Raw genomic sequence first — 25,185 nt, forward strand, 5'->3', positions numbered from 1 at the left:
GCACCCCAGTGGGAACCCCAACCCTAAATGGGGTGCGGGCAGCCTGAAAACAGCCATCAGCCCCTCACCCAGGCTGGCCAGACACCCAAGTGGGACCCCCACCCTCATCCGGGACACCCTTCAGGGCAAACCAGCCGGCCCCCACCCGTGCACCAGGCCTCTATCCTATATAGTAAAAGGGTAATATGCAAATTGACCCTAACAGCAGAAAGACTGGGAATGACTGGTCACTATGACACTCATTGACCACCAGGAGGCAGACGCTCAATGCGGGAGCTGCCCTCTGGTGGTCAGTGTGCTCTCACATGGGGAGCTCTGCTCAGCCACAAGCCAGGCTGATGGCTGCCAATACAGTGGTGGTGGTGGGAGCCTCTCCTGCCTCCTTAGCAGAGCTAAGGATTTCCGACTGCAGCTTAGGTCTGCTCCCTGCTGGCAAGTGGACATCCCCTGAGGGCTGCCGGGCTGTCAGAGGGATGTCTGATTGCCAGCTTAGGCCCAGACTCCCGAGGAGCATGCCTAAGCCAGCAGGTGGTCATCCCCCGAGGGGTCCCAGACTGGGAGAGGGCACAGGCTGGGCTGAGGGACCGCCCCCTCCGAGTGCACAAATTTTTGTGTACCGGGCCTCTAGTAATTAATAATATAAGAATAAACTGTTTCACATACTCACAATTGCCAACCTAGTTTTGCCCCACCTTGTATTGTATATGCTTTATTTATTACTTACCAATCATATTTTAAATTTACATTGAAAAATTAAACATCCCTATTCTTTCTTCATTGATGGTTTTGCTATCTAGAAAAATTTTAATGTGATAGAATCACATTTCCAAAAACAGCATATGGATATTTGTTAGTTAGATTATTTATCTTTGAGGATAGTATTGTTTCTGTCTCATTTTGACTAGCTCTTTTTGGATGTTTACTGTATGCCTGGTGCAGTATTAAGTATTTTACATCTATGAAGTTTTTTATCAGTAAAATTCTCATATACCACTTTTCAGTGGTATTATATGGTGAGTATTTCTTACAAGAGTGAACTTTAGGAAAGTGGTGCTGCATCGTTATTAGTATGTTTGATTTTCTGGTTTTATTAAATTTAAAAATTTTGATGTCTTTAAATTAGCTTAATTCTTTTGTAGTCTTAATTTGGATGGGTAGATATTATCTTTATTAATTCATTAGTTGGACAGAAAGCATTGTGGGGCCGGGCCCCTGGCTGGGATGGGGAACCAGGGGTGGGTGGTGGAGGACTCAGCCCCTTTCCCAGGGGGGCTGAGGGTCGGCTCCCTCCTTGGGGCTGGCAGCCAACCTCCTGTGCCCTGTCCCTCCCCTTGTTCCTCCCCCTAGCCGGTAGGCCTCGATGGGCCTGGCCCCAATCGGCCCTGATCACCGGCCAGGCCTAGGGACCCCACCCGTGCACAAATTTTGTGCACCGGGCCTCTAGTTATATGCTAAAATACTGCTGTAGAAATTTCAGTTTTGTCATCTTTTCCTCATGTACATTAATAACTATTATAGTAGTTTTCACACTGTAATTTATAAAGCATAATATGGATGGGTCTTTATATTGAATATATTTATGTTTGTAGATTAGAAGAACTGGCTGTGATTTGTGCTTCTTACGGTGTTCCACATATTGTTAACAATGCTTATGGATTGCAGTCTTCAAAGTGTATGCACCTCATTCAGCAGGTAAGAGAGTTTTAAAATATGTCAAGAAAAAAATGGATTTTAACATATATGATTAATCCTTTGTTTTTCTTGCAATCTAATATTGTAAAAACAGTTATCTAGCACCCTCTATTTTATGGAGCATTAGTATTTTGCATACAGTATTCATTTAGTAAAAGTCATTTTTTGGTAGTATGGTGGTAATTGTACTAATTACTTTGGTCTGAACCAACATAGAAATACTTCAGGAGCTTAGTTTTTAACTTTCTGAGTTATTTTCATTTTTGTAATATACTGGATTATGGTATTTTTAAAACTATATTGATTTAATATGAATATTTAAGGAAAACACTTTACCTTATTATCTTAGACTGGAAATGACTTCATTTATAAACATCCTAATATATAAAAAGCCAGGGGCCGTCACGACCAAAACAACCAGACAGATGACGGAACAGCATGCTGTGTGGGGCAACAAGGCCTGCAGGGGGGGCAGTAAGGGGCGACAAGGTCTGCAGGGGGGAGGCAGTTAGGGGCAACCAGGCTGGCAGGGGGGCAGTTGGGAGCGACCAGGCCAGCAGCGGGGGAGGGCAGGTAGGGACAATCAGGTCGGCACAAAGAGGCGGTTAGGGGTGATCAGGCTGGTAGGGTGAGCAGTTAAGAGCCATTGGTCCCGGATTATGAGAGGGATGTTCAACTGCTGGTTTAGGCCCGATCCCATGGGTCCCATATTGGAGAGGGTGCGGGCTGGGCTGAGGGGAATTTCATGCACTGGGCCTCTAGTTCTATTATATAACTATGGAGTAAGAAAGTTTAAAACATTTTTGACTTATTTTATTTTTATAAGCATCAACTAGATCCCAATCATCTTATTTTGGGATTCTTATTTTGAAAATATCCTTGCATTTTCCATCCCCATTCAAAATAAGAGTCACAGCCATGGCCACTGGGGCTTTGTGCATTCAGACCTCTGCAGCTCCTCTGCTTTCATTTCCTACTGCTCTCCTCTTACCCATGGTCTCACTGCACATGCCTCCTTTCTGTTCCTCTGTCACATTACATGTACGCACACCGCCAGGCTTTTGCTCTTGCTCATCCTTCTCACTGGATTGCTCTTCTAGAGAGTCGTGTGGCTTCTTACTTCACCTTTTTTTTAGGTCAGTGAAACCTCCTTAGACACCTTATATAAAACTCTAGGCCTGGTGCACAAATATTTGTGCACTCGGGGGGGGGGGGGTCCCTCAGCACGGCCTGTGCCCTCTCGCAGTCTGGGACCCCTCGGGAGATAATGACCTGCTGGCTTAGGCCTGCTCCCGGGTGGCAGAGGGCAGGCCTAATCCCTAGGTGCAGCCCCTGGTCGGACTCAGAGCAGGGCCGATTGGGGAGTTGGGGCGCCGCCCCCTGTCATGCACAGAGCAGGGCGGATTGGGAGGTTGCGATGCCACCCTCAGTCATGCTCAGGGTAGGGCCAATCAGGGGGTTGGGGCGCTGCCCCCTGTCACGCACAGAGCAGGACCGATCAGGGGGTTGGGGAGCTCCCCACTGTCACTCACAGAGTAGGGCTGATAGGGGAGTTGGGGCACCACCCCCTGTCACAGAGTAGGGCAGATCAGGGGGTTGGGGCACCGCCCTCTATCACCCACAAAGCATGGCCGATCAGGGGGTTGTGGCACCGCCACTGTCACACTCAGGGTAGGGCCGATGGGGAGGTTATGGCTCTACCCCATCACACACAGAGCAAGGCCCGTGGGGGGGGGGGTTGGGGCGCCACCCTCTATCACCCACAGAGCAGGGCCGATCAGGGGGTTGGGGCACCGCCACTGTCACACTCTGGGCAGGGCTGATGGGGAGGTTATGGCTCTACCCCGTCACACACAGAGCAGGGCCCGTGGCGGGGGGGGTTGGGGCGCCGCACCCTGTCACACACAGAGCCGCAGGGGGATCAGGGGGTTGGGGAGCTCCCCCCTATCAGGCACAGAGCAGGGCCGATCAGGGGGTTGGGGCACCTTCCCCTGTCAGGAACAGAGCAGGGTGGATAGGAAGGTTGTGGCCCCGCCCCCTGTCACAGGTAGAGCCACAGGGCGATCAGGGGGTTTGGGCGCTGCCCCCTGTCATGCTGATCCCGGTGCTGGGAGGCATATTACCCTTTTACTATATAGAATAGAGGCCTGGTGCATGGCTGTTTGCAGCTGGTCACACATCCTTCAGGGTGGGGGTCCCCACTTGGGTGCCTGGCCAGTCTGGGTGAGGGGCTGAGGGCTGTTTTCAGGCTGGGACTGAAGCTCCCAACTGCTCCTTGTTTTCTTTTTCTTTTCTTTTTTTTTTTTTTTTTTTAATTCTGGGCCACCTTTAGCTCTGAGGCTCCAGCTCTTAGGCCTCCGCTCCTGAAAGCAGGTATCTTGTTTGTTTCGGTTCTATAATCGAATCTCTGTATCAGCTCCAGCTCTGAGATCCCAGCCGGCTGAAAGCTGGTTTCTGGGGTTTTGTTTAGCTTCTATATGTTACAATGTTTCTTAAACTGCAGGCTCAGAGGCTGGCAAGGCAGCAGGGGAACGTTGCAGTCCTCCGTCACTGAAGCAAGCAAGCCTCATGTTCAGTTTAAGCTGCCTGGCTGCCGGCCGCCATCTTGGCTGGCAGTTAATTTGCATATCACCCTGATTAGCCCATGGGAAGGGTAGCGGTCGTATGCCAATTACCATGTTTCTCTTTTATTAGATAACCCCTTCCTCTCCCTTGCCAGCATTTCTACCCCCCTTTTCCTGTTTTACCATTTTCATTGATTTTAAGGTGCACATTTTTTCACTTTATAACATCTCTGAAATTGGGATGTTTTACAATCATTGGCATCTTATAATGTTAATTGGCAGTTTTGTTCTTACCTAGTGGTATGTACTAGTAAAATAATGTTGCTTCTTTAAATTGATGGCCTCTTGCTCTTTTTCTCCATAGCACTTATTACCATTTAATAGGTTATTTTCTTATTGTCAAGTTATTAAGTTTCTGTTAGGGCAAGGACTTTGTTTTGTTTACTGTTACGTCCTTAACTAGAGGCCCGATGCATGAAATTTGTGCAAGAGTAGGCCTTCCTTCCCCTGACTGCTGGCACCGGTTTCTCTCCGGCTGCTGCCAGGCACCCAGGATCTGGGCTTCCCTTGAGGACCCAGCTTCACCCAGAAGGTCGTCCAAAAGGACGTCCAGCCTAATTAGCATATTATGCTTTTATTATTATAGATAATTAGGATGGTACCTGGTACATAATTGACACTCAATAATTAGTTACTGAAAAAAGGGAATGAATAAATGAAGCATTATATTTACTTATAGTGATTAATTATTCATACTGTATTATGGTAGGTATAGATATTACCCCTATACGGTATGAGTTATATAATTTGTGTGCATAATGTTGTTAATCACATTTCGTTTTGAAATACATGTGATTTAATGTCATGTGGACACAGGTTATTCACAGATTATCTGTGGTATTCTCCAATGTGATGGTGAATGCTCCTTAGCCCAGTAAATCTTATCTGGTAAATTTTTTGTTTTTTATTATTTGTGTATACTAGTATCATCTCTAATATACATGTGGTTTATATGATAGTAATAGCCAATTTGCTAATTTCTTTACTCAAAGGTTATACCAGTTAGGATATAATTGGCTGAAAGTAACAGAAATTCCCACTCAAATTAGCTTAACCAGTAAGGAAATAGATTTGTTTACATAAGTCCAGGGGTGGAGTACTCTGTAGGCACTGTATGTCAGTATTTTGTAAGAGCTACCATTTCCTTGGAATCCTTTTCTATTATTCCTTAACTTTTTTTTTTTTTAATCCTCACCCAAGGATATGTTTTAATTGATTTGAGAGTGAGAGAGAAACACTGATCCATTGCCTCCTGTTCTCATCTTGACCGGGGATTGAATCCACAACCCTGGTATGTGCCCTGACCAGGAATCGAACCTGCAACCCTGAGCCACATGGCCAGTGTTTATTCTTTAACTTTTTAAAAAATAATTCATTTTTTAAAATATATTTTTATTGATTTCAGAGAGGAAGGAAGAGGGAGAGAGAGATAGAAACATCAATGATGAGAAAGAGTAATTGATCGGCTGCCTCCTGCACGCCCCCGACTGGGGGTTGAGCCCACAACCTGGGCATGTGCCCTTGACCAGAATCAAAACTGGTATCCTTCAGTCCGCAGGCCGATGCTCTATCCTCCGAGCCAAACCGGCTAGGGCTTCTTTAACTTTTTAAGGCTTCATCACAATTCTAAACTAGATTGTATCTACTTTGAGTGGTAGCAGAAGAAGGTTTTATAATTCTCGATGCTGGAAATCTTAAAAATAATTTAATTTCAGTGATTTATTTTTATTCCACCTCCCTCATTCTCCCTTCTCTCCCCTTTTCCTTAATTTTTAGCAGCTTCAATTCTTTTAAAAGTCAAATATATCAGCATTACTAAAACTTTAGAAAAGTGAGAAAGTAGCTTATTCATAACCCTGTTACCTTAACAAATAATCATAGTAATCTATATATCTACTTTTTTCTTATTTTATATACGTTTATTGCTCTTTATATAGTTACAGTCATTGTGTACATTTAGAATTAACTTTTAAAAACAGTGAAAAAATATATAATTTTAAACTTAAGCATAAACTTAAATGATCTCTACATGCCTATAAAGTTTTATAATGATAATTTTAATGGCTCCTTTACATTTACTGCAATGTTGTTTACTAACCTGGAAGTACTCTGTTTTGGTGCTCACACATATTTTGAATACTAGAAATCTGGTGGCATATTCAAAGAGATTAAGACTAAAAGAAAATGAGCTTCCCTTGTAGTTGTCAATCAGGAATACTGTACTCTGTCACCACTTCTCTTCATTCATGAGGTGGTTTTACTAAAATTTTAACGAGATTATAACACTATAAGATCAGTGAATAAATTTTTAAAAATATAGCTATTTTTAAAACTTGTTGGAGATACTGTGTTAACTTCTGAAATTATCATTTATTCACAATAAAATAAAGCAGTACATAAACATTCCATTTTCCCCAAAGTTCCCCTCACAAATAGAGGTGATGGCACAGTTCCTTTGTTTATTTATTTATTTTTATTTATTTATTTTTAATATATTTTTTTTATTGATTTCAGAGAGAAAGGGAGAGGGAGAGAGAGATAGAAACATCAATGATGAGAGAGAAACATTGATTGGCTGCCTTGCCACCTACTAGGAATCAAGCCTGCAACCTGCGCATGTGCCCTTGACCAGAATTGAATCTAGGACCCTTCAGGGCTGACGCTCTATCCACTGAGCCAAACCAGCTAGGGCGGCACAGTTCCTTTAAATCAAATAAGTACATGGATCTTGTTGAGGGCTGGTTGCTGTTTCATGTCATTCTGAAAAAAATTAGTTAGCTTTAATTCTTCCTAATAGGTTTTTATTACTAATATACTATTTACTCATTACCCACCATGTACCAAGCATCCTGTTAGACTTTTCAAGTTTGTTAGCTTAACCCAGTGGTCGGTAAACTGCAACTCGCGAGCCACATGCGGCTCTTTGGCCCCTTGAGTGTGGCTCTTCCACAAAATACTGACTTCTGCACATAGGCCACGAAGTTTCAATCGCACTGTACATGCGCGCCCGCAAGTGGTATTTTATGGAAGAGCCACAATCAAGGGGCCAAAGAGCCGCATGTGGCTCGTGAGCCGCAGTTTGCCCACCAGGGGCTTAACCTAACAATTTAAGGTGTACTTCTTATTGTTTTCATTCTACAAATGAAGAAGCAAACTCAGCTGGATTTAGTGACTTTCCCAAGATCCGAAACTTTTATTTTGCTCTAAAAGACAAAGTACTAAAATTGCAAATACTTTCTTGGGAAGCATGTATTACAATAATGAGGCAACCAGTGAAGCAAGAGCTATAACTAAAATGTGTCAGGACTCTCTTTTTTTAAGGGGCAGTGCCTCCAAACGACTTAATGCTGAGCATACAGAACATCCTATATGCACATGTAGTCCCCAGGAAGTTAGCTTTGCAGAACCTATACTTACGATTATATACTGAACTGTCTAATTTAGGAGACTCATGGAATACAGATGTTAAGACAGCTTAATGGAGGGTAGGGGATATAGTAGAATTACAAAAATACATATAATTAATTCAGACATTTAGAGTCCGAATGGATTATAAAGATCCAAAGTGTAGGGAGCAGCAACTTTGCCTATTAAGAATTTGAGAGAAGTAGGTCTTATACTACTTATTCACGGACCTAATTGTCAGTTCATTCAACAGATATTTATGGGGTTCCCACGGATGTGCCTGGCAACAGGCTAGGTGGTAGGGATGCAGTAGTGAGTACAACAAAATCCCGTCCTCATGGAGCAGAAGCAGACAGTAAACAATAAGTGTGACAGGTCTTGGTTAATGCCCTTTGGGGGGGGGGTGGTGGTGGTGTCAGTAGATGGAGTGATCCAGTATCCTCTCCTGGAATCAGGCAGTTGGGAATCTGCATATGTGGAGGACCAATTTCAGTTATTCTCCGCGCTCAGTACCCCTATTCCTCGCATTGTTCAAGGGTCAGCGGTTAGTATTATTCACTGCTGCTATCCCCAGAACCTGGGACAATGTTTGGCAAATGTTAAGTGCCTACATATTTGTTCTATGAATAAATGAGTAAGTGGATGGACCAATAAATGGCAACTCTTTACTTCATAGAACATACTTCTGTGTTTCCTATTCTACTTAATTGCTTCCATCCTTCAAATCTTTTTTCCTGCTCTTTGATAATGGAGCATGAGGTCTGTATACCCTTCCTGGGATTAGGTCCAGCTTGTCTTTCCTTGTCACAAGGTGTGCTGCCCTTTCAGGGCTTTCTGTGTTTAGTGGTGAAGGGGCTTAGCAAAGGCTGGCGCACTGATTGTTCTTGGTAATTCTGCTCCCAATTTAGGTTCATGTTTCTTTCAGGAAGCCTTGGACAGTAGTACTTAAATGTTCATAAAAGGCAACTGTAACTTCCACTTTATTTTATGTACTATTATCTTGTGTGTTTTTCAGTTATTTATTCTATTAGTCTTACATGCTTCTGTTTTCCTGTGATGTGAGATTTTCTCTGATCACAGTTTATGAGGAATTAGAAGAGTAACGGGAAGGTGGAGACTTAATCATGTGATAGCCTGCAGCCTCTGCAGCTTCTCCCTGTTGCCTGGATATGGTCTCCAAGATAGAGCAGCTCTCTGCTGCTTCCATTCTTTCTGAGATATGGACGTGGAGAGAAAGTGTGAAGCTGAAGGTCAAAGGCGGTTATATTAGTAGGAATGTAGATTCTGAATACAGATTGAAAATCTGTCCCCACAGATAAAGCAAATAAACTATCTTAGTTGAAAGTTAGATAGTATCTCTATTTTTAAGAGGAGAAAATTGAAGCACATTAGACAGAAGGTCATAGACTGTGTTGGATGGGGACTGTGTTGGTTTTATATTTCTGGTAAGTAAGTATTCAATTTTTCACCAGAATATTAGATTTTCACTTGAAATTCATTTGCAGTGGAATGAGATCATCTAAGATGATAACATTAGGAATCATGAGTTAATGTAGAAACATTGCCAAGAATATACCAAAAAAAAAAAATCCATTAGGTGATGTTAAAAATAAAAATTTATTTTTCTCTTTTGTTATCTGAGTGGTGGTAGGAGCAGAATTATTGCTTTGAGTGATCATGCAGTTAGTAGGTTATCCAAGAATCAAAGAGAGGCACTTCAGTGTGTAGCTAATTGATTGGCAGCGTGGGTGGCTGCAGTCCATTAGATTATGGTGGCCACTCTTAACCTCCCAGAGGGTGCTTACAATTACTTAATAGTTTTAGGGCCCACTGATGACATTTATTGCCTAATAGAAGATCAGAGATGAGAGGCACAGGAGGAATCCACACTCTAATACCCAATTTTAAGGTGAAAAGCTCTGTTTCATTGTAGTTTCCACCTGAACTAATATTGAAACCCTGCCTTTCTCACAGTGGTGTTGTGAAGATTCAATGATTTTTGTGGAAAGCAGGTTGTAAACTATCAAGTGCTCTTACACATATAAGGCGGAGCATTTAAAAACTCAGTTTAATACTTAAAAATATATTACTGGTACTTTTACAAAGAAATTGTTTATTTTCTGCATTATTTTAATGGTATTTATTCATTAATAGCTATTGTTGTCTCTTCTTCTAGAAATGAATATGTAAAACTACATGTTATTTCATTCTAGGGGGCTCGGGTTGGTAGAATAGACGCTTTCGTTCAGAGCTTGGACAAAAATTTTATGGTTCCAGTAGGTGGCGCTATAATTGCTGGCTTTAATGATTCCTTCATTCAGGAAATCAGCAAGATGTATCCAGGTAAATAAATTAGTTGCTCTTCAGAAAAAGTACCTAATAAACAAAAATCCATTTGTACATAGACTACTATAATAAATCTGAATTTCCAAAGCTTTTTACTCTCCTGAGTGTAACTTGTTCTTATTTCAGGAAGAGCTTCAGCTTCACCTTCTTTAGATGTCCTTATTACTTTATTATCACTTGGATCAAATGGCTATAAGAAGCTATTAAAAGAAAGAAAGGTAAGCTTTTCCTTTTAGCTATAAACTAATACTCCTGACTAGTATTTGGACGGCACTCCTAATCATCGGTGTTTTTGCCTATTGGTTTATCACTTTGGATAGTAGATATCTAGTACAGTCCTGTGGGATATACTTGATCTGGAACTACCATAGATAGTTTGCAATTAGTCATTGTCATTCTGTTTATCCAGATACTTTGAAGAATCTTGGGCAGGTGATTTTGCTTTTTTTTGTTTGTCTTGAGAAACTCCTACATCAGGGATTCTTATTAGTTCAGTAAAATTCAATTCATTTATCATTTAGATAGAGGTTCTTGAAAGACAAATGGAAAAGCCTTTTCTTTTTAGTTTTTGGAAGCCTGGAGACTTGTTTAGGCATGAGACATCAGTCTAAGAAGGAAGAACCAGGTCAGAAGTTGGCCAGTTTCTCATTCTAAAATAATAAATTTATCCCTTGCCATTATTGGAATGTTGAACTCATTGGTTATATTGACTTTGAAAAGAAAAGTGACATTTGTGCTTGAAAACTGGGCTTTGTCTTTAACACTAAAAATTAGCTTAATTCAGGACAGCTCCAAACTGTAGACAAAGACAGTATTGACAGGGTGAGTCAGACTAAGATGATTCATTCATTTCTCTTCTGGGAGGAGGCCCCTGGTGTAATGTTTGTGTCTGTATAACTTTTTAGTACTTAGTAGTAATTATAGCACCTTGGATTTTCTAATAATACTTTACATATTTTAAAATATTTTTATTATCAGATAGATCCTCTCAACTGCTTTATGAATATGGATAAGTTATAAAGCTTTTGTGCCCTATTTTACCCTAGTTCCCCTACCCCATTTATTCAGTCTATAGGAAAGTAATTATTTACTTGTGAGGATATCTCTTAAAATTTACATGAATAAGAAAAGATGCTAAGTATCATTAGTCATTAGGGAAATGCAAATTAAACCCACAGTGAGATACCACTACATACACACCTATTAAAAGGGCTACTAAAAAAAAAAAAAAACAACACAAAAAAACAGCTACCTGACACTTTAAATCTTGGCTGAGATCCTAAGCAAGTAGAACTCAGACATTGCTGATGGTACAGCAACTTTGGAAAACACTTTGGCAGTTTCTTATAAAGTTAAACATTCACTTACCATGTAAACTAACCATCCTACCTCTTACTACTTAAGAGAAATGAGAATTTATGCCTGTACAAAAATCTAGACATCAGTGTTTATAATGATTTTATTCTTAATTGCCAAAACCTGGAAATAACTCAAATGTCCATCATCTGGTGTATAAACAAATTGTGGTACATACATACACAGCAATAAAAAGGAACAGACTTACTAATATATTCAACAGCATAATGATTCTCAAATGCACTATGCTAAATGAAATAAATCAAACTCAAAAGTTCTACATTTTTTAAAAACTTTTTTTTTAAGTTCTCCATATTTTTTATATGGTTTCATTTATATGCCATGCTGGAAAAGGCAAAAAATATCAGGACAGAAAAAAGATGAATGGTTGCCAGTGACTTGGGTTGGGGGAGGGAACTATTGTGATAAATTGTGGAAGTAGTTTAATGACTGTTAATAAGTTTTTCAAAATTAATAGAAGTGGACACCTGAAAAGTGGACATTTGAAATTTTACTGTATGTAAATCATGCCTTGATAAACCTGAGAAAAAAAATTTAAATGATTAGAATAGAACTTCAGTTTGATAAACTCTCATAAAGTAATCATCATGGCCATAGATTGTAGTAGCCAAGAGAAGACCTCAAAATCTTCAAGGAACCTTCTTCAAAGGACAGATGAAGCTTTTGTTTGTACGTGAGGTAAACTGTCACCTCAAAGTTTAGTTGTATCAGATACCAGTGGGTCTTAGCTCTTTCCTAACTAGTTGTTTCTCTATGAAAAAGGTACTTGAATTTGCAGATTTTATTTTCTTGTTTGTGAAAGAATCAACTATCTCAGACCACTTCTGGTTTTAAAAAACTGTAAATATTTCTTAAAATAAAATAGTTATTTCCTGGGCCATGGCATTATAATCATGGTAATTGGCCTGTAATTTAATAATCGAATACAAGTCACATTGGTAATTTGTAAGTCAAACATTTTGTAAGGCTGAAAAATTTAAGATGATGGTCTCTTCAATTTCATGCTACCTCATCCATTTCTACCTCTGTCAGATGCAAGCGGCAGCTCTCTTGTAACACCCAGAACTTTGTTCTTTTCTTTTAAAAAAAAATATATTTTATTGATTTTTCACAGAGAGGAAGGGAGAGGGATAGAGAGTTAGAAACATTGATAAGAGAAACATCCATCAGCTGCCTACTGTGCACCCCCTCCTGGGTATGTGCCCGCAACCAAGGTACATGCCCTTGACCGGAATCGAACCTGGGACCCTTCAGTCCACAGGCTGACACTCTATCCACTGAGCCAAACCAGTTAGGGCTGTTCTGTTCTTTTTAACTAGATAGAGTAGAGTGGAATAAATAGGGACAGAATAAGGATAGGATTGTAGCTACTGGGTATTAGTATGAGTCTATAGGAGTCCTGCTAGGTAATGTTGGTTATTTTAACGTGAAACCTCTTTTAGGCTAAGGGAAAAGTAGGTGGATGGGGAAAACATTTTTATGAATGTATGCTGTATTCCAGAAACTCTGCTACGTTTATTACATTCATTATTTCATATTACTCAGACTAAGTTTCTGAGGTAGGCATTATTCCCATTTTACAAATGGAATTGAGGCTCAGAAAAGTTAAGTACTTGCTCAGGGACCACATGTAAGTGCCAGAACTGCCACTGAAACTCAGGTTAGTGTGGTGCTACCGTCTCTCCTTTCTATCTGACCACTCTGCTCTTACTGCTTCCAGTATCAGGGGAGTGTTTGCCTGCTCTGTACTAGGCACTTGAGCCATAAAAATGATGATCTTGTGACTGCCCCATTCTTATCTAGTGGAGGTATGTAAAACTCCAAACGCTCTGTTCTGTGTTAATTGGTTTTATTTAAAAATTTTTAATAGAGACTTAGAATACAGTTTATCTGCAGTAGTAGACTTCAAGTATTAGAATGCTCATTTGAGAACTCTGTCACTGTAAGTAAATAAAATTGTTCTTTTACAACTTCATTCAACAGGCAAGTCTTTTCATTGAAAAATGTCAATGTCTTCCATAAACCATAATTGCATATATGTAGCATAAATATTGTTTTTTTATTGGATTTGTTGCAGAAGTAAGAGCCTCTATTGTTTAAATGGACTTGCTTTTGAACTGTGAAAATTTAATCGTGATAGTTTATTGGTTCAGCTCTGGAGAAGCTGAGGCAAAGCTATTTTGTTCCAGCCAGAGCTATTTATATACCATCACTGAGAGCTCCTTTTTATATTATTGGTGTTATTGCGTACTAAAAAAAGGAGTGTTAAAAGAGAACTTGGAATTTTTTTATTCTGTGCCCTTATTCACCAGAATGATATTTTTAGAGGTTATTTCATCTAGTATATCTTTTCAGATAAGGCATTATCTTTCTCACAGTAGAGGCAGACAAGAACTCAGCTTGAAGCCATTCCTTCTCAAGCTGTCTCTTTTGAAGGGTGAAAGGATCAGAGGAAGTGGAACTGTGTGTGTGAATTGAGCCTCTTTGCCCTCAGCCCCTTCTGGATCAACACACTGCTTCATCCGACGGGAGAAATGACCAGGAATTTAACTGAAACAGCCTTTAAGGAAAGAGGTTAAATTTAAGAGACTGTTTCTTTGAGTTTCTCTAAGCAAACAGAAAGATCAGTCTTAGAAGTTTATCCTCCTCTGTTTTGCTGGAGAAGACCATTATTCTGCTTAGCTTTCCTTTTAGAAGAGTGCTTTGTTGACAGGTCAGGCAGGTAATCATGGTTGCAAATATCTGCTGAATTAGACAAGTACAGAAGAGGATGGCAGCGGATGGCTGGCTGCTCCAGGGGCTGGAATTTGTAGTTGACACTTGGAGGACAAACTACATTATAAAAGAACATCAGACATCTAGGCCAAACAATGTTCTATAGCAAAGCTGGGTTTGGAAACATTAGAAGATCTGCAGCCCTAAACGTGGGGTAGTTGAATCTCAACAAAAGCATGAGATTTCAGGCCTGTACGTGGGGCCACAACAGAAGAATTTGAAAGCTGTACTTTAGCCTGGGATGCAAAGACTGCCGAGTGTGTCTGGAGCCTTTAATTTGGCCACAGTCATAGAGAGCAGCGCATTGCATTTGTACTGTTATCTTCAAATATGGACATCTTTGCAGCCGGTTTTCCACCCATCCTTTCATGTTATCAATGAAAGATTAGACTATTTGTTATGTTTTCCTTTTGATGTATTACCCACCTTGTGAGGCATACTGTAGTAATATGCAAAGTTCTATTTATATCTTAAGCTGAACATGAAACAGTATGTTTTAAAAAAATTACATAAGACCTTTTTCATTAAAACAGTGAATTATACACAACTTTGGGTTATGGGGAGGGGTAGGCTGAATGTTGGGCTTCATGACTGCAAATCAATTTACAAAAGGCCATAGGAAAGGTAATGCTTAATATAATTCAACTTCTCCTCCATTAACATCTTGAACTATGGTGTAAAGTTTTGTATTTTTATTCTGAAAATATAGCTGACATTAGCATTCAGGTATACAGCTCAGTTTATCTGTAGTGAAGAGTCTTTTAAAATTAAGTTAAATACAGCAAAAATGACATAGAAAATCAATAATATTTCATTTCTTTTAAGTACAATCTCTCTCTATATATTTGCTTGGGGTGCTAATAAATTTCTCCCTTTACAGAAGTATTTTATAATAAATGTCAGCTATAGATTTAACTGTAGCAAAAAAAAGCCAAGCAGGTTCTGTAGTGCCTTTAATATATCAGGTAAAAAACTGCTTAGCTAAGTATTAGTGTAGGAAATAATGGTACAGTCTCCTAAACGATCTATTTTAAAGGTAGTGATATTAATGGGAGAACATTTAGGACCTTAATATGTGGAATATTGTAGGATTCAGTATATCGTGCTTTCAGATAATTTAAGCCTCTTTGCTTATTGGATTACCTCTCATAACCCTTTACACAGAGTAGAGATACTATAAATACTTGCAGATGGATGTGAACTTGATTCATAAATACTTTCTTCTTTTTTCTGATTACTCCCATAGTAGTGATATGAGATTTAGTTACCTTAATATTATGCTTACTTTTTAAAGATTTTTATCCGAATGTTAGCTGCAGTTAAAACTGAATTCTAGTGGTATTAGCAAGTGATTGATAGAACTAATTTAGTTAAAACTGATGTGTCAAAGTATTTGTTAAAGTATTTTCCCAATTGAACATTGGGAAAAATCTCAGTTTTTTAATTGACATGTATGCAGTAATAAGTTTAAAAGCACCACTAGGGGTGTTACTAAGGAAACATTTCTCTTTTTAGAAGTAGCTAAGTACAAATTAAGTAAAGTTGAACAATATGGGGGTTAGGGGTGCCAACACCCTGTGCAGTTCAAAACCCACGTATAACTTTTTTTTTTTTTGTTATCTTTATATTAACCAACTTTTATTTTTTTTTAAAAAAACACCTTTTTATTGATTTCAGAGAGGAAGGGATAGGGAGGGAGAGAGAGAGAGAAACATCAATAATGAGAGAGAATCATTGATTGGCTGCCTCCTGCACAACCCCTATTGGGGATTAAGCCCACAACCCAGGCATGTGCCCTTGACTGGAATCGATCCCGGGGCCCTTCAGTCCGCAGGCTGATGCTCTATCCACTGAGCCAAATCAGCTAGGGCTTAACCAGTTTTTAAAGAGGAGAGACAGGGAAGGCAGGTGCTTTGCCCAGGATCACCCAGCTCGGTAACGCCAGGACCGGGTGGAGAGATGGGCTCTCAATCCAGTGTTCTAGGAAACCAAGTCACCACGTTTTAGCGGTGACTTCATTTCACCTGCAACTTTAAAGCTATTTAGTATTGCTGACTTTCTGGCTTTTTGAAAGTCATTTCGGGATGTTGTATAGGTTCCAGAGAAGGAAATGATGGAGTTGGAAAAAAAAAATTGAGGGCTTAGGTATTAACTGCCACGTATAACTTTTGATTCCTCTAAAACTTACCTACAGTGGCCGTTGGTATCTGTGGGGGATTGGTTCTAGGACCCCTCCCCTCATATAAAAATCTGCATATGCCCACGTCCCTCCTATATAAAAGGGCATAGAGCAATGTATACAGTAGGCCCTCCCTATCCACAGATTCCAAACCATGGATCGAAATACTTTTTTCTACTTGTGGTTGGTTTAATCGTGGATGTGAACTTGTGATAACAGAGGGCTGACTGTATTTATTGAAAACAGTTTGCATGTATGTGGCTTTGTACAGTTCAAATCTGTGTTGTTCAGGGTCAGTTTTGTCTATAAGTGTGACCACATTGGTGATTACTGTGGCAGCCATACTAGGTAGAATAATATTTCAAATTGGTCTTCAATTCTAAAATGTGTTGTTGTTTTCTTGTTTCTACTAGAGGGGGGCAACGTAGGAGTCTGTGAAAGGTATTTCTGGACTGTCAGATTTATTTCTGCTCAGAGGTCGATTTATAAGAATAAGAGAGACAGGTGCAGATTAAGACTTTGGCTTGTAATAGAGATGAAAAAATCAATATCTAAATTAAAACGTGACTTTTTTAACACTGGTGTGCTGAAAGATTATGAATTGTTTCAGTTGCTGGAAAACTCTTAACTTCTTTATTCTATTTTGTTGTTTCACCTTCTGAAGTGAATATTGAAACTAGTTTAAGAAGGAGGCATCAGAAATGTTTATATGTCTAAGGAAAGATACCTACCGCGAGTGGGTTATGGCCAGAGGGAAGGGGTCTGGCGAGGGCTGGGTGGAAGTGGGTAAAGGGGGGAAGGGAATGAAAACATCTGTAATAGTGTCAACAATAAAAATTAAGTTAAAAAAAAAGATACCTACCACAACTTTTTTTTTTTCTGTTTCTGGTTATAACATTTGTCTCCTTAAATATTTCTCTACATGCTTAATAGATATGACAAATGTGGATGTTAACTTTTTAAATATAAAAATATCAATTTCTTTTAGTGATCTAAGATCTCGTATTTCTGACATGCTGAGATTGATCTTATACCCTAAAAATTCAAGAACAACAATTAGCTAAAAAAAAAAAACTTCAGGTCAGCATATAAAATATATTGTATCAACATTGTTTTGTGGTCTTCAGTAGGTTCATTAATAATTTATAAACTTGGTAGAAATTTTTCTCTTCTCTTAATCTTTACCTAACAAAGGTTGGAGTTAGCCATCTATGTGCTTTAGACATGAAAAAGCTATTCTGAGTCCCAGTGTGGGATCAGACTCTGCAACCCTTACCTTACAGAAAACGGAAGCAGCTTTTGTGACCGGGAATTAGAGAAGCATCGTTTCCTGCCGTCTCCACATCAGGGTACTTTGTTGGCCCTGGGCTCTTAGGCGTATAGACTTTATAGGTTTTGACTTTGGCTGGAGGAGGTCAGTGCAGATGGGTTGTTCAGGGGCAGAATTTTGCGGACAGATTTTCATTTCAAAACTTTGGAAAGGGCTTACTAGGAGAAAAAAGTATAATTTTAGGTCACACAGTTGCCAATTTAATATTTATATGTAACTTCGTTGAACTCCCACTTCTTATATGTGCACATGAAATTTTGTACTTATAAAAATATTTTTCCTTTATTTTCTATTAGCTGTGCATTGTTCTCTAGAGTAGGATCATGAATACAATATTTAGTTTTTAGTTGCTCTTTTTTAATTGAGTTTAGAGAATTGTTAATATTAAGTTGATATGATTTAAAAGAAATGCATTTTTAAAGTACCTCTTCCCCAGTTACTTTCATTCTAAAAGCTTGGCACATTTTCTTGGTGTTGAGGAAGCAGTGGTGAAGAGGTCAGAGTCCTTCCTTTCAGCGAGTTTTTCCATTCTAGTAAATTGTCGTAAGCAGTATTCATTTAAGCAAATAAATGAGATAATTTCAGGTTGTGATAAGTATAATACACCAAAATAAGTAATGATGTTGGAATGAGATTGAGAGTTGAGAATGGACAGTCTTCGAGCAACTTTAACGGGGAAGTAATAAAGGAAGGCCTCCTTAGTCTGTGTCAGAAGGGACCACTCACGGAATGACTGGAGAAGAGCTTCTGAGTCCAGGGGAAGCAGGCATGAAGGTTCTGACGCTAGAATGAGCTTGGCCTGTTCAGCTGTTGGAAAGGAGGCCGATGTGGCTGGCACTGTAGTAAGTTGCTGAGTTGTGCTTGTTGGCTGAGCCAGATTGTTCAGGGCCTTATGGGTGAAGAGTTTGTATTTTTATCCTTACAGGAGGTAGTCATTGGGAGGGACATGGCCTGATTTATGCTTTTAAAAGACCATTCTGTGTGTAGAACAGATTGTTGGGGGGTTGGAAGGGCGGCAGGGAAATCATTTAGAATGTATTGTTGTGGTCCAGGGCAGAGATCGACAGCTACTTGGACTAGAGCAGGAGCCCTGGAGGTTCTGAAAAGAGGATGAATTTGTGACCGGATACGTGATAGCCCCAAAGCAGGAAATGTGCTGGTTCATCGCCTTCTTTACCTAAATCCTGTGGTTTCTGATAATTGTGGCAGCTTTGAATCTCACTATAGTGCAGCAAAGTAAAGAATTGCTCCTGAGGCACATGAATGAGTTTAATTTAATTTATGTCACAGACTTGACACCAGTCAGATTTTGTCTTATTAAATTTGGCAGGTTTCAATACATACTTATTTGATTTTCAAGTGTAACATTTTCTTATTGCAGGAAATGTTTTCATATTTGTCTATCCAACTGAAGAAGCTGGCCGAAGCCTACGATGAAAGACTGCTGCATACACCTCACAACCCCATATCTTTAGGTAATTTTTTTCCTTTAAAAGGAAAATAAAAAAATAAAAAATAAAAAATAAAATAAAAGGAAAATCAGCACTTCTGAACCATCCCCAGCAGGAAGCTGGTATTTCTAGATGAGTATGAATTCCTTCTGGTTACAATGATATTTCTAAATTTATTACAGTATTATTTTGTAAATTGAAAAGGTTTAGTTAGCCTTTGGAAATGCTTTAATGTATTTCTAAGATTAAAAAAAACCACTATATTCTGAAAGAATCCAAATCAACATTAAGTATTATAGCAAATAGACACAAAATAATACTTTAACTCCTGCTTCTAATGAAAATCATTTGGTTGCTAGTAAGAACTCGATATAAATATTAAAAATTTCTGTCAGTTAACAAACACCATAGTATTAGAAGTTAAAGCTATTCTTATGTTGTTTTTAATGCTATTATTGTTTGTTTTCTTGAGCATCTCTGTGTTAGCGAATTCTACATTTATGATAATTTTCTTTGTGTAGGGGCTATGATTTTTGTCATGTAGACAAGAACTGCTGAATAGCATAATATGAATGTTGACTTTTATGCATTTAAGTAACTTGTAAGCTTCATTATATTCCTTTTACTTTGTGAATATGTGCAGTGTAATATGCTTCATATTTCAGGTATATCTGAGGAAAGTTAGTAAATAGTTATTTGTCACTTAAACCTTTTTCAGGAATGGCTTCCATGGAGAACTATTTGGCCCACCCAGCCAGTCCTTTGTTGGTTTATAATTTATGTAGATGCTGTAGAAGGTGATGTGGTATAATTTGAATCCCAATTCTGCCATGTACTAGCTCCTAACTTCCTTTCCCCATCTATAAAATAGAGATAATAATCCTCACATGCAAAATTATTAAAGAATGGTTGAGATTATATTTGTAAACTACCTAGTATGGTAAGTCCATTCTTAGGAAATGTTACCTACTATCAGTGATTGGTGGTATGAACAGAGTGCAGTTTACTCACATAATCTCATAAAGATAATTTTCATTTTCATTTGCAGAAGTTGATCTTATTTAATATTTTATATGTGCTGAAATATATTCCACTTTCTCATTTTACAAGTTCTTAAAACATGGTTGAATTTGACTAAACTGCCATATTGATCATGTCATAGTTGCATCTGTTTAATTGGAAAATTTACTCTTTAGAGAAGTGATATGGAAATTCTGAGTATGTTAATTTATATTAATGTATTTTTGTCTGATATGCAAGCAAATCCTTACTATAATTTATTAAGTGCATACCAATCATGCCACTTGACAATACAAAGTAATGTCTCTGTGAAATAAACTAGTTACAAAGAGACAAATACTGAGTGATTTCATTTATATGAGGTATTTAGAGCAGTTAAGATCATAGAGACAGGAAGTATAATGGTGGTTGCAGCGGCTCAGGGAAGAGAGAATTGGGAGTTATTTTATAATAGGTATACAGTTTCAGTTTTACAAAATTATAAGAATTGTAGGGATGGATGGATGGATGGTGGTTGCACAACAATGTGAATGTATTTAACAATACTGAACATACCCTAAAAATGGCTAACATGGTTAATTTCATGTTATGTGTATTTTAACACACACAAAAGTAATGTCTTCATTATTAAGTGTTGTTTTTTTGAGTGATTTTTTGCTGGTGAACCAAGGCTCACTGTGGTGCTTTTTTCTTTTTCAGCTATGACACTTAAGACACTAGATGAGCACCGTGACAAAGCTGTCACTCAGCTTGGCTCAATGCTTTTTACCAGACAGGTTTCTGGAGCCAGGTAATTATGCTTAAAAGCTTGCATTGATTTGGCTTTTTAAATTATTTGGCTAATAAAGTACCTTTCTCTTTAACAATAGTCCCCTAAGTATATGCTGAACTACCCCTGAGAATTCATCGTGGAATAAATATTGAGGTCGAGAATCTATAAGTCTATTATATGCCCACCTGTGGACTGCCTACACTTCAAATAGACACAGAAAGATATGAATCTTGTTTATTTTAATAGACATACAGAGACAAAAGTTCATTACCTCTCTATGTTTGTCTTTATTTTTTTTTTGTTAGATAATCTTCAGTGATGTCACTTAACGGTGTTAGAAATGTCATTTTCATTACTAAATTTAACTGAAAGTGTTTTTAAGGAAAAGCCCATGTCCTAAACTAAAAAGGTTATGCAATTCTTGTCTAAGTACTGTCTTTGAAAAATGTACATTTTGCTCCTTTATGTACCTGGTTTAAAAATTAATTTCATTTTTAATTTGATGATGTCAAAGAAGAATGACTTGAAAAGAAATACCTTGTTCAAAGTATTCCTGTTTACATTCTTCTATTACTTTCCTCTGACTACCAGAGGTTAGAGATTTCACATCAAAGGACAACTTTTTAAAATAAAAAAAATCTTAGATGAATTCAGCTTTTACCTTGATATAACACAGCATAGTTTGATACTTCAAAAATGGTTTTCTTAGCTTTGTTTTTAGTGTTGCCACTATTTGTCTTTAAGTTTATCTTAATTGACTTCTTTGAAAAATAAAAAAGTACTCTTAGAAATCTGCTTATGTTAAGTGTGCCAATGAAATCAAGCTTAAAAAAAAATGCGTGTGCCATTACTGATTGCTGACCACTGCCCCACTGTAAACAGTTACATAATTTCTTTTGGATCCTTGCTTTAAAACTCTTATTGCATAGCACTGATCAGATAGGTGTAATTTTAGTTTCTGATTATTTGAGGTGATACATGGCAGTTAATCAAAGTGATTTTGATGTACTAGTTCCACCATTCTGTTAAAGTTTATATATATGTGAAGTCAAATTCCATATTTGCTACAAAAACAATTTTAACTCTATGAAGAAAATGTATAGGTGTCTGCATTCCCTAGAGTTTGTACCTCTTTAATAGGAGATAAGTAAATATTAATCACTTTTCCATGTAAAATTGAGTGTGTTGTATACTGTTAAGTTGTATACTGTGCTGACAGTCTTTCTTCATAGACCATGATTTATGGCTGTTTATAAACTTCTTAAGAAGTAGGTGTAAGGCTTAGTAACATAGCTATCTTTTGTTTGTGGGTGATACTCTAATACCACCAGACATATCAAATTGGTAAATTTTTTTCATTTTAGAGTTGTGCCTCTCGGGGCTGTGCAAACTGTGAGTGGCTACACTTTCCGAGGCTTCATGTCACATACAAATGATTATCCTTGTGCCTACCTCAATGCTGCGTCAGCCATCGGAATGAAGACACAGGATGTGGACTTGTTCATAAAGAGACTGGACAAGTGTTTCAAGATAGTAAGAAAAGAACAAAATAGAGAGAGTGATGGATCTGGAGTTGACAATGACAAAACTGAAGATGTGGTTATTGAAGAAATGGGTTTAAAACTAGAGAATGTATCTCTTGACAAGTTTGAGGATTCTTCTTCATGACATGTGAAGGGTTTCTTTTTGATAATTTGAAAGAAATGATGAGGTGACAGTATAAGCACACAGTTTAAAGACAAGTCTTGAAATTTTTGAATTGAGAATGTCATGGAGAATGTTTGGTCAAGGAATAGAATATGGCCTGATTTAGCCATTAATGATTGTTACATTTTTTATTCTTAGATAGCCTCAAGCGTTATGATCCTTAATGGATTATAATACACAATTAGCATTTTTCTAATTGTGAAAATATTTGTCAGTTAAGCATTATGATTCAGATAATTTTTACTAATATAAGAGCAGTAAAATTACCACAATACTTTTTGAAATGTGTAGACTGTTTCTTCCTAACTATTCTCTACCATTCACAAGTTACTTTTGTTTCTGATCACACAGAATTTAGAAAGATCTCTAATGCTACTAATTTCTAGATGTTTGTGGATGTATGCAAGTCACAGTGTGCCTGTAAAATGGACACTTCCCAGAGAAGCATAGTCAAGGGGTAAGCTTTAATTTTCTCTCAACAGCATTGGTTCTCAATTGGGGATGAATTGCTTATATCCAAGCAAATATCTGGGACATTTTTGCTTATATCTGGGATATTTTTGGTTGTTACGACTGGTGGGATGCTATTGACATCTAACGTCCTATAGTGGACAAGACAACTTTCCAAAACAAAGAATTATCCAACTCCTAATCTCAGTAGTGCTGAGGTTGAGAAACACTGCTCTAAAGTAAACTAACTCCTCAAGGGAAGAATTTTCCATAGCAACTTTAATTATTCAATAGTGCTTCAAAGAAGATAGCTCTAAAGTGTTATCTGTCCATATGGTATAGACTTCTGGGTAATAACCAGCGTTACCAGTTCTAAATATGTAATTATAAATTGTTTTATATGGCACTTGTGCATCTTTCCATTTGGGTAAATGAAAACTTTATTTCATTGTTTTTGCTCTAAGCAGCCTTCGAATATTGGTTAGTGTGCCCAGGTGTTGTGCACAGCCATTAGGAAGAGTGGTTAACCATGGGTATTTCTGAACATATATTGCTAGGGAAGTGAAAATGATGTATCCCTGCCACACCCGACCCTGCCCACATGTTCACTTTCTGAGTCTGAAATTCCAGACCTATTGGCTGTAACAATTATTTGTGTCATTGAAGAAATAGACTGATGTCTCCTAGTCTGAGGAATTAGTGAAGCTTCTGAATACACCAAATGGTGAAGCTGTGTTTCTAAAGTCCTGCTCTGTGATGTGTTGTTCCTAAGAGGTGCTCATGGGGATAAAAGATCTTGTGGACAAATAATTTGGGGACTTTGCAGACCTGCTTATTGGCGTAGTAAAGGTTCTAAGAATTCCTTTGAAACCACTTTGAACATATCCTTATCGGAAGACTTATTGACATCCATTGAACATACTTTTGTAAACACTGCACTAGAGAATCTGCCTTGATTTCTGGGTTGTGTTTTTCTGTCTTGATTGGCAATGTGTGTTATTAAACATGAGCTTAGACAGATACACTCTCACTAAAGTATAAGTTAGAACACTTTAGACACTGGCTTGACAACCTCAGGAGTCAAGACTGTTGAGATAAAGTACTTAATTATAAATGTCATATATCTTTAGAGTTCAAATATTGTAAAGATCTGTTTTAAAAAAGAGCTTTAACAACTTATTTTAAAGGAGTAAATCCTGGATTAAAAGTTGCATCATGTTTTCTATGTGAATTTGGGACTGAATTGTAGAACCATAAGCTGAAGTGTCTGCACAGAACCTCTGGAGTCTGAAAGGGAACGAGGTGATGTTGCCAGTGTAAATGCTGACAGTGCACTTGTCTGTGTGTAAGCCAGAACTGCTTTACAGGCAAGCGATCAGTATTGTCATCTAAAAAAGGCCAGAGCAGAGAGACTCGCAAATGTTGTTTCTTCTGCAGTGTATCGGCAGCTCTTAGGCTTCAGCTGCTGAATAGATAATCACCCTAATTGAAGATAAATTACATGAGCCCACATGTGAATGATAGATGTGTTATAACATTTCATTCCTGGTGCATAAAATCAGCTGTGCATAAAATGCAGTGTTTATTATTAGCACTTTCTTTTCAGAGGTTTTGGAATTCCAGTTCTATTCCTGCTGGTTTAAATTTGACCTTGAGATCATAGAATTCCTAAGAGTTTTTGAAGAGTTGTAGGTTCTGTATATACGGGCTTTCCTTTACCTTACCCCAATGTTGTTTTCCTTGCTCTCTCCCATTTCCACATGTAAGTATGAAAAAGTATGTACAAACAGTTGTTTATTTTAAACTAGGGGCCCGGTGCACGAAATTCGTGCACTGGGTGTGTGTGTGTGTGTGTGTGTGTGTGTGTGTGTGTGTGTGAGGGGGGAATGTCCCTCAGCCCAGCCTGCCCCCTCTCACATACTGGGAGCCCTCAGGCGTTGACCCCCATCACCCTCCAATCGCAGGATCGGCCCCCTGCCCAGGCCTGACGCCTCTGGCTGAGGCGTCCGGCCCGGGCAGCGGGGATCCTCATTTCCCCCCATCACTGGTTCTGCCCC

The 25,185-nt window shown here is 38.5% G+C and overlaps 1 protein-coding gene across 3 annotated transcripts in view; it reads left to right on the top strand.

Annotated features, from left to right (window-relative positions):
• SEPSECS (Sep (O-phosphoserine) tRNA:Sec (selenocysteine) tRNA synthase) overlaps window positions 1-25,185 on the top strand; it is a 43,618-nt gene that overhangs the window by 12,688 nt on the left and 5,745 nt on the right. For 2 of the 3 annotated variants that reach the window (XM_059674173.1, XM_059674183.1), the window contains exons 6-11: window positions 1,590-1,692; window positions 9,935-10,064; window positions 10,194-10,285; window positions 19,110-19,203; window positions 20,899-20,989; window positions 22,336-23,135. In XM_059674173.1, the coding sequence (XP_059530156.1) occupies window positions 1,590-1,692; window positions 9,935-10,064; window positions 10,194-10,285; window positions 19,110-19,203; window positions 20,899-20,989; window positions 22,336-22,639 (814 nt within the window). In that variant the 3' untranslated portion in view covers window positions 22,640-23,135. Of the gene's footprint in view, window positions 1-1,589; window positions 1,693-9,934; window positions 10,065-10,193; window positions 10,286-19,109; window positions 19,204-20,898; window positions 20,990-22,335; window positions 23,136-25,185 lie in introns of those variants that run through there. The other variant, XM_059674192.1, reaches the window with a different exon arrangement.

The sequence above is a fragment of the Myotis daubentonii genome, chromosome 1 (assembly GCF_963259705.1).
Source record: "Myotis daubentonii chromosome 1, mMyoDau2.1, whole genome shotgun sequence".
Taxonomy (NCBI): Eukaryota; Metazoa; Chordata; class Mammalia; order Chiroptera; family Vespertilionidae; genus Myotis; species Myotis daubentonii.